The 9,520-nt window shown below is 39.7% G+C and overlaps 1 protein-coding gene across 1 annotated transcript; it reads right to left on the bottom strand.

Moving 5' to 3' along the window:
- Positions 1-2,890: 2,890 nt before the first annotated feature.
- ccdc3b (coiled-coil domain containing 3b) lies at positions 2,891-9,179 on the bottom strand. Its single transcript, XM_085924383.1, has 3 exons — positions 8,742-9,179; positions 5,196-5,370; positions 2,891-3,995 (listed from the first exon to the last, which is right to left on the bottom strand). The coding sequence occupies exons 1-3, from the start codon at positions 9,074-9,076 to the stop codon at positions 3,705-3,707; spliced, it is 801 nt and encodes a 266-aa protein (XP_085780509.1). The 5' UTR covers positions 9,077-9,179; the 3' UTR covers positions 2,891-3,704.
- Positions 9,180-9,520: the final 341 nt, after the last annotated feature.

The raw sequence follows: 9,520 nt of genomic DNA, 5'->3' as shown, positions 1-9,520 counted from the left end.
TTAAATGATTGATGATGAGGCTTTTATCAACTTTCCCATGCACTCATCTTCCCAACTTTTATCTGCAGTCCTTTTTTGTTTTGGGAGAAGACACAGATTGCTCAAAGAATCAATGTTTTGCTTGGGCTGAAACTGAAAAAAAAAACAATTCATGATTGGCGTCAGATTTTCCTGTATCCTGTGGCCTGGTTCAGAGCAGGTTATTCGAGCATAAACAAAACAAAGTCCCTGAGGTGCTGAAGCCCAGTAGAGGGTGAGAGACTTGAAATTATACAATGAGATCATCTTCCACTTCACTGGGATGAACAGCTCGCAGTTTTCGGAACAATTCATTCACCGTGCGTGTTTTCCTTTGAGCGCACAAAATAGTCACAGCAAGGAAACGGATTATTAAAGGAAGGGGAAATATAAACAACATAATGAAAGTGTCACGTAGAAAAGTGTTGCTGGCAAGAAGAAAGGAACCACAAATTTCTCCAACAATTAGACTCACTTACTATAAATGTAACATTCAAAGGATTTTCTTTGCAAGTAGAGATGATGCTGTGTTGATTTAATGCGCCATGCCCCTTTTAATGGCCATTTCATTTCCATTCAATTTTAACCCATTCAATATTAAACTTTGTTTTACTTTTCATTCGTTCTCAGATAAGTATGTCAATGAGAGTGGGATGAAACAGGATGCCCAAGGAAACACATCTTTAGATGATTATTCCAAATATGTGAAAGAGGCTTTTTTTTTTTTTTTAACTGGTTATGGGGGGTGCTTTGACTTGTTGAGTTTCCTCTGGGTGCACTGGTTTCCTCCCACAGTCCAAACACATGCATTTTACATTAAGTGGAAACTTTAACTTGCCCCCAAGTGTTGGTTGCCTACATGTCATGTCCACATGTATTTGAAGATGGTGACATGGATGGATAGGTAACGACGTGATTTGCATGAGCGTTTGACTTTCTGGGAGTCTGGATCCATCTGGTATAAATTAGCAAAGTGAACCTTTTTTGAGGCCTCATGTGGAAATCAGTTGACTAGTCTGACCGTAATTGTAAACCAGAGACATTTTAGTCGGTAATTGTGCTTCAGGTGTTTATACTTATTGACACTATTGTCGCTTGTCGCCCCCGACCCAAAAAATAAATAAACACGGATGGAAAACTAAATAGAGAACAAGGTTAAGCTTCCGTCTGTCTTCAACAGCTCTGTCAACAAACACATCAAATCCCATTCCTCCGTAAGCCTGTGTTTGGTGAGGGGTGGAAAGTAAAGGAACAAAGGAGAGTCTCTTTTGCATAAGGAAAAATAAATGAATGAAGAACAATGCATCCTTTAATAGATGACATGCTGACATGTATTTACTGTTTAATGTTAACACTGATATTGTAACCTAAATATACTGAGCCGAGAATCTTTGACGACATTATTATGCAGACAATCTGACTATGGAGGTCCCAGAGGGCAAAACGCAAGTCAATCGTGGACGTCAAGAGTGAGGTATCACTCAAATGACAGCGGGTCAAACGGTAATGGTAACAATGTGGAAAGATTTCCATGAGAACAGAAGCCACGTTGCCCGGGCAACCGCCAGCTTTTCTGAAATGAGGACAGAATGAGAGCAGAGAGGCGTAGACATTCGAGACGGAAGGCGACAATAATTTTTTTCAAATTATTTATTTAATTATATATATATATTTTTTTTATTTATTTATTTTTTTTTATATACTGTATATACAGTGCAGGAGACCACCGGAATCGTCTGACATGTGTTCTGCAGCTTGGCTGCAGGTTTATGTTGAGAAAGCTGTGTGTGTTTATCTTTGGCACACCTCCATGAGATTTTGACACTTGGCTGCAGGCAAGCTTGGTGAAGTTGGAACAAGCAGAACAAAGACCTAAGCAGGAGAGAGATATCTATAATCCTCCACTGAGAAGTTAGTAAAAGGCTTGTAAATGTCCCTTTCTTTAGTCGAGCACAATCCCTCCACATTTTGCTGAATGTTTCCTTTTGTCCTTCTTCCCATTTTAAGCCTGCTTCTCATTCTTCCAACTCTCAGCCGGACAAAACAGCGGCATAAGGAAGCCATTTGGTTCACGTCAAATGTCTTCAAAATCATGCTGGAAATCTCAATAGGTCATGTGCTTGTACACAGAACCTGAAGTGGAAAACATTTTTAACAGAGGAGGTCAAAGTAAGGCCTAGTTACCTTCTGGTTGTTTGAGACAGATGTTTTCATCCGACAAGCTATGTTTGTTTGTTTGTGGGTGGGTAGACACACAAGATAGTAGATAAAGCTTCTCCCAATGAGGTGCTAAACAGTTCATTACACAGTGTTTGGATTTATTTGCATAGAAGAAAATAATTTGTCAATATATGTCGTTCCTCGGCAGAGGTTTGCGCGACACTATCCATATTTTTTCCCTTTAGATTTGAACCATTAATTTGAAAGTCTTCCATTTTAGCAGTGGTGACACAATGCTCGTGCCAAAAGTCATTTTAGGAATGAAGTTATGAAATCCATTTAAATGTTCACTGGAATTTATGACCCTTTTTAACAAGCCGTTACTCTTTTTGCTGTGAGATACATTCAGGTTATAGATGATAATGCAGCTATGATAAATCGTAAAGAAAGTTGAGATGAGGAAATAAGCTGCTGTTTTGTGAGAGCGTCGACCTTCAGTCTAAACCTATTTGCAAACATTTTCTTTTTGTAGGATGACACTTTTATTACATATGGGTGTGCTTTTACAGCTGTGCACAATCTGGACCCAAGCTCGTCAATTTATTTATGTCATGTTCATGACATAAAAGCTAAATATTTCTTAATAGTTGAACGCACTGGGCGTGTGGGAAATGTAGATGAATGGAAAAACAACACGGAGTGTGATGTTAAAGCTTATTTATTCATTTCAACAATCAAAGCAGGGGTAGTGCGCTCAAATAATTATGCTGGCGGAAACAGCCAAGCACAATACAAAATAGAAAAGAAAAATATACATTTTAAATGACAAATTTGAGAAAAAAAAAATACTGTTTGAAATTAATTAGTGCTCAGCACTTTTCAAAAAATAAAATGGCCACGATATATTTGAGTACAAAAAGGTACAAATGCTTCCTTATATGTTTTCAATATAAATAGTTTCAAAAATAAAATAAGCAATAAAAGAAAACAAAGCGTCACGTGGGCTCCTTTCAACATGTACTTCCAAACATCACAACCTTTTTATCTACTCAACAATTCAACCAATACAACTAATTTGCATGACCAGCATACAGTCATGACCAAATACGCTTACTTGAGTAAACACGTTTGACAGTATTTTTAAATGCTTTACTCAAGTATTTATGTGTTATACTCAAAAACTAGCCTCTCATTTGACATCCCTTGAACTTGAATTTGTCATTGGACATCAGAAGCTCTTGATTTGATCTGATGCCACTCTGACTAATAGTTTGAATGATGCAGTCCAAAAAAACTCTCTCTCATCATCATATGTGGCTCTTTGGGTATGTGTAAAATTGCTCATTTGGAATATTTGATATGAGATATCTGAGTTTTTTACGGTGGACACATGAGCTGAAGTTGTTTGTCCATGAAGCACTTAAATCAGAGATTTACAGATTTTTTTTTTAATAGAATAAGCAGATGAAAATGGATAATGTAATGAAAGCTACATCAGCTTTAGTCAGATTACATTCAAGTTAGCTCTACTTAAACTTTTTTGACAGCACTCTCTTGAGGGGAGGCTCCTTCTGGTCCTGGGCGGTGTCCTGATGTGGGTGTGTCCGGGAAGTCTTGGACTCATACAGCTGCTTGAAGTTGATCGTTTGTTGCTCCTTGGCCGTCCCGCGTTGGGCCTGGCGCAGAAGGCGTTTCATGGTCTTCACCTTCTCCCTCAAATGGCCGTTGGCCTTCTCCAGCAAGCGTACCTTCTCGGAGAGCGTGCTCACTTTCTCCTCCTCCTCAAAAAGAGCCTTCTGCACCGTGGAACACAACAACTGCAGAAAAAAAAAAAACTGGAGGTCAGTAAATAAAAACAAAACAAGCACCACTGAAAGACATAGAATTAATTCAGTGTGGTTTTATTTTCAGACAACCATCCATTGAACAGGCCAGACCTTTTTGTAAAGTACTAAAAAAAAACAAAAGACCTCCAGATGCTTCAGACTATATAGATTTTCTGCCTGAGTATGGATTTCCTCTGTGGATGCTAATGCTTCCATGTGGGCCAGCATGTCAACCGCCTGCCCTTAAATAACAACTGCTGAAAGTTTGGAGGAAATGTTGAAAATACGCCGCTGGCTGCTGGGCCACATCACTGGTGGTTACATTTCCTCCTTCAATATAACTGTGGCCACACACCATGTGGCATTACTTACACCCTGTTGGGATGCGAAAAGGCGATAAAACTTTATAACGTAAAGGTGGACAGTCATGCTATGCCAAAGCACAACTTTTAAAACAAACACAAGATGTCTACAGTCTCAATTGGATTTTAGTCCTCGTAGTTTTGTCTTAGAAGCACATCCCGAGGCCAGCACAATGAATTGTAACGATTTGGATGTACAAACTGTGACCTGAGCAAAGGCTGCTTTTATTTTCTAGGGAGGAAATATAATCCGGAGTATAATTTAAGAAACCACAGTAGATATCTAAATATCACTTTGTAATTGCAATCACAAGCCCTGTCCAACCCTAAATCTATGAACGGAAATGCAAACCGTGTTTATAATACACTTTTCCCGTGGTACAAGTTGTTTTCATGGGAAGTCAAATGATTGGAAACAGACAGAAGACCAAAATGAGTGGGATTGTGCCAAAGGGAAAAAAATGGTGGTGAGTCAGTGGAAACTATTAATACACAACAAATAACCCAACAAAATGCAAAATACATGAATAACAGATTTCAAATCTTTCTCAATTCCTTGGTTGTAAGAATGACTCGTTTTATGTTTTTTTTCAAGTGAATTTTTTTCCACAATAAAATATTGTGGCTTCTTTTGTCTAGCCAAACCTCAGAAAATGTCTGTTTCCCAGATTTTGGTCAAACTTGCAGCGATTTTCCATCTTCAAACAAAAAGGATATAATCGTGAATCTTTGCCCCCAAATTAATCCAAGCAATTGTGGCTTCTTACATTCTGTTCCCTCCAACCAATGTGCTGAATCAGAATATTCAGCTTTGCAGTCATCTACGTACCCTGCTATCCTCTTGAGCCTCCCACTCGGGTGTGTAGCTGTGAACTTGAGTTCCAGGTGTGCAGTTGGCAAACTGGAACAAGCTGGCAAACATTCGATGGTTGTCTGCCGTGTCTGGGAAGATGGCATCCTGAAAGTTCACTCCATGGGGCACCATATTGTAATTTTCATCCATCCTACATGGCAAGATAAGAAAATATATTTTGTAAAACACACGGCCACTTTTCAACTCTCTCTGACCGAAGCAGATTCTCATGAGTGTGATTAACGTATAGCACCACGTGACGTACGAGGGAGTACGGACATCTGGAGTCCATCCCGCCTCCCCGGGAGCACATCAAAAGTTTGGTGTACAAGTGACAGAGTTGGCGCATGTGTGTGTTGAAAAGGTTAAAGGTTAGACGTGGAGAAATGACTTCACAGCATTGGTTACACACAAACGCAGCATGCGCAATACCCAAAAATGCCTCGTCAGCATCTTTGGTCTGGCATCATGTCAGTGTTTCCCATCTGTATGAGCTGCGTTTGTTATTTTTCGGACAGAATCTTGAAGGGGTAACATATAGGCTAATGTTTTTACAGTGCACATGAGAACCAGACAGCACACTCAATCTGTCTCATTTTAAAATCCCATGCGAGATTGCCAGTTGCATTCTTCTCGAGACTTCAGCTCTCTTTCGCCCTGTCCTGGGAACTTTTTGCCCATGATTGATTGACTATTTTTATCTCTCTGTGGTTTTGTTGGACAGGAAATGACTGGAGACCATGATGAGAATGGGAACTTTACCTCGTTGTCTTTGTTGGCTCGTGAAATAAAAAGTCACGCTCTTCCATTGTTTGTAGATATTAAGTTGAATTTTACATTTTTAATCATTTTTTGAAGCTGAAACTCTTCTCTCAGTCTATGTTGGCATAAATTCAAATGTTAGTGGGAAGACTGATTAATTCGACTAAAATATTGAAACTCACTTCTTTGGGTTGGTAAAGACTTTTTAGGTTCCATTTGAATTTTTTTACTAGATATTTTGGACAATTCTATAGTAGTGGGAACAGACACTCGTATGCTAGTACGAAAATATATTTTTTTAAATTCCATTTTAATGCTGCTTTGTCCTGATTTGCACTTCTAGGTTGAAACAAAGAAAGCTTTGTTTCAAGTTAAGATGATCCCAATTTCATGTTTAACAAAGTGACTCGATTTCTAACTATTGCCCCATACAAGTGGTATCAATCTTCTTACGTAACCATCCGCTGAGCAGAAGGAACAACAGCCCGAGCCTCATCTGTTATTTTTGTCAGCAGTCACATCATCAATAAACGCGAGTTTCGTCGTTCCGTAGCAGCCATACATCTGTCGTGATCATTGATTTTCAAGTATGATGTGGTATGCTTTGGATCACTTGCTGTTCTTTTCATTCTCCTCCTGCCAATCGGATACAACTTGACATTCTGATTAGATTATAGAATGGTATTCCACAACCTAGGAGGCTTTTTGTCTGTTTTCTGGCAAAATCCAATATTGAGTCATTGTTTGTTATTTTTATTTTATTTAAAAACAAGTAATTTACATGAGCATGTTATTCACTTTTGTGAGGTTCTGCTCGCAAAATTGAATTGTTATCCCTGATAAATGGTGACAAAAGTATTTTGGCTAACACAACCGGGGGAAGCAAAGTCTAACCGCGTGTTCACACACGTCTGTCTGTAAGATGTATTATATAGAAAAGTAATGCTGTTGTTGGCTTTATGCAGACCCTCATGTGGGACTGCAAAACATTACACACCAGGAATGCTTTTCCAACACACACACACGCATGCACGCACACACACACCTCAATATATGACATCTCATCTATGTATGTAAAAAAAAAAAAAGGTAATTGGTAACAACTGTTAGTGATGGTTAGCACATGCTCCCTATCACTAAGTAGAGGCTCTCATCAGTGCCGGGTCCACAAATTGTGGGCTTTATCAAATTTTTGATATCCTGATTGTCTCTATAATTACATCGGCATGCATGCAAAGTTTTAACAGACACGCTACGCTGGTTTTCAGCGTGTGCGGAAAGTATCACACATAAGGGATCACATTAAGAGAAAATATCTGTTTTGGTTTCTTTACTGATTGTGTCCTTTGAGAATTCTGTCTCGTGTTTATGGCAAACGTGAAGAGTTGTTGTAGAACAGAATTGAAAACTCAGTTCAAGGAAATATATTACAGCTCACTGTGAAGATTACTTGAATATATTTACCACCAACTTTAATGTTTGGACTGAATACCACAACATTCTTCAGATATTCTTAGTGAAAGTCTTCTCCAGTTCCAATATTTGGCTACGGTCTGTGTTGGGCCGAGCACACGTCTCATTTTCATCGTGATTGATATACCAAACTTCCTCAAATAGTGACCAGCGCTCTAATAGACACTCTGCCCCAATTAAACTCCACTTGCATAAAACCCTTGAACAAATAAATGAGCACCTCAAATTACCTAATCTCCCACATAGAAAGAAAAACAGGCAGTGTCACTAAGTAGCTGTAATTTCAGGCAGAATGGTGCAAAGAAAACCTCACTATTGTCATGAGTATGAATTTTCCTCTCCAACTTGCATGTTTCAGCTCCTTCCACATAAGTTTAATATGATTTAGCTCTTCAGAGTGTTCCAATTTTTTGTTCTTGGTCATTCTTGCATGTTTTTAGTTGTGTGTTTTGGGTCATTATTCCATTGTAAGATGCATGACCTGCAGCTAAGAGAAAGCTTTCTGACACAGGGGAGCATATTTCACTCCAGAATGCTCTGCTGGTCTTGAGATTTCATTACATCCTGCACATATTCAGGAAACCCCGAGCCACATGAAGTATAGCAGCCCCCAAACATTATTGAGTGTTTTCCATCTTTCACAGTAGGGACAGTGTTTTTTGTTTTTTTTTCTCAAGCTTTATTTTTCATCTGTAAACAATGAGCTGATATGACTCGCCAAAAATTCTGTCCAAAGGACATTCTCCCAGAACTGTTGTGCCTTATGATTACAGAACTGTGGCAAAGGGAAAATGTCTGCAGTTAAACACTTGAGGAGGAAACTTAGTTGGCCAGTCTTCAACGAATTCTAACTTGCATATTTTTGTCATTTGGAATGAATCCAAAGAGACCCTACACTGGGAGATTATGTGAACGCAACACGGGTCAAAGATCATTTAAAGCAAACTGGGGAAAAAATGTGAACTTGAGACCAATACTTATGATCTATTACATAGTATGTAGTATTATCACTTATATCTTTAAATTGATGGACCACTACAAGGGACAACAGTTCTCCAAGTTCGGAATTCTTTAACATATATTAATTGAAATATTTATAATATATTACAGGACTTTTATGTAAATGATTATTGAGCAGGATTGAAGATTGGTGCGTGTCATATGTTGCCCGCCAGCCATACTTTGCACACCCCTGATGTAGATATGTGCATTTTAGATCTTATGTGATGGACCCGGTCAGTCAGCACCTAAGCAATTACGGAGAAGGGGGGGGGGGTGATTACTCACTTTAGGAAGAAGTAATAATTGTTGTTTGGGGTGACACTGTAGGAGAAGCAGGAGAAGTAGCCCAGGCCGGTGATGTTAAACCTGGAGCCCGCGGGGACCTCCAGCATGCTTCCCCACGCCTGGTCACACAGCAGCTCGATCTCGGCGAAGTAGAGCAGATCGGTGTGGCTCTGCCACGGCAGATAGTTGTACGGCTCCTTGTGCAGACCCAGCACCTTTGCGAACACGATGATCTCGGCCAGCTCGGCACGGCACGCCTCCGTCTGGGGTCTCCAGTCGTGGGGAAGCTGGCATCCCTCAGCCGCAGTCAGGAGAAAAACCAAAATAATCCACATGGTCCCACGCGAATTTTGCGAAGTGGAGATGAACTGGTGATTGATGGAAGTTGCAAGGGAAGGGCAGTGCGCTCAGGCTGTGGACATAATCTATTTCAACGATTCATCCAAGTGGTTTGTACGTGGAGGGGAAAATAAAACAAGCGTTAACTCCACTGTTGAGCTTCTGCAGGCGGGAGACTGCAGAAGTGATACCTGTAATTTTGAAGGAGGAGGATCAACCTCCTCTAATCTGCAGCAACAGAATCCCTTCTAACAAGTTTAGGCGGAGCAAAGAAAACCAGTGCACACACCATTGCGTGGGACTTTTATTATATTGATTTCAATACACATTTAATCTCATACGTATGTTAGAAGACTGAATGACATTTTAAAATGAATACAGTTGTACACTAAACTAAACGACTCAGTCAGTGAACTGGAGTTGTCAATGGCTCCCTCTTG

This window comes from Syngnathus leptorhynchus, chromosome 11 (genome assembly GCF_054491065.1).
Source record: "Syngnathus leptorhynchus isolate UIUO chromosome 11, UIUO_Slep, whole genome shotgun sequence".
NCBI lineage: Eukaryota > Metazoa > Chordata > Actinopteri > Syngnathiformes > Syngnathidae > Syngnathus > Syngnathus leptorhynchus.
The sequence above is the reverse complement of the archived record's forward strand: the minus strand, read 5'-3'. Positions and strand labels throughout refer to the sequence as shown.

Bases quoted from the DNA above. Each gene is read 5' to 3' on its own strand.
- ccdc3b (XM_085924383.1), bottom strand. From the start codon at position 9,076: ATGTGGATTATTTTGGTTTTTCTCCTGACTGCGGCTGAGGGATGCCAG. The intron at 5,371-8,741 runs GTGAGTAATCAC...CTTGCCATGTAG, and splicing joins AATTATTACTTCTTCCTAAA to GATGGATGAAAATTACAATA. The intron at 3,996-5,195 runs GTACGTAGATGA...TTTTTTCTGCAG, and splicing joins AGGCTCAAGAGGATAGCAGG to TTGTTGTGTTCCACGGTGCA.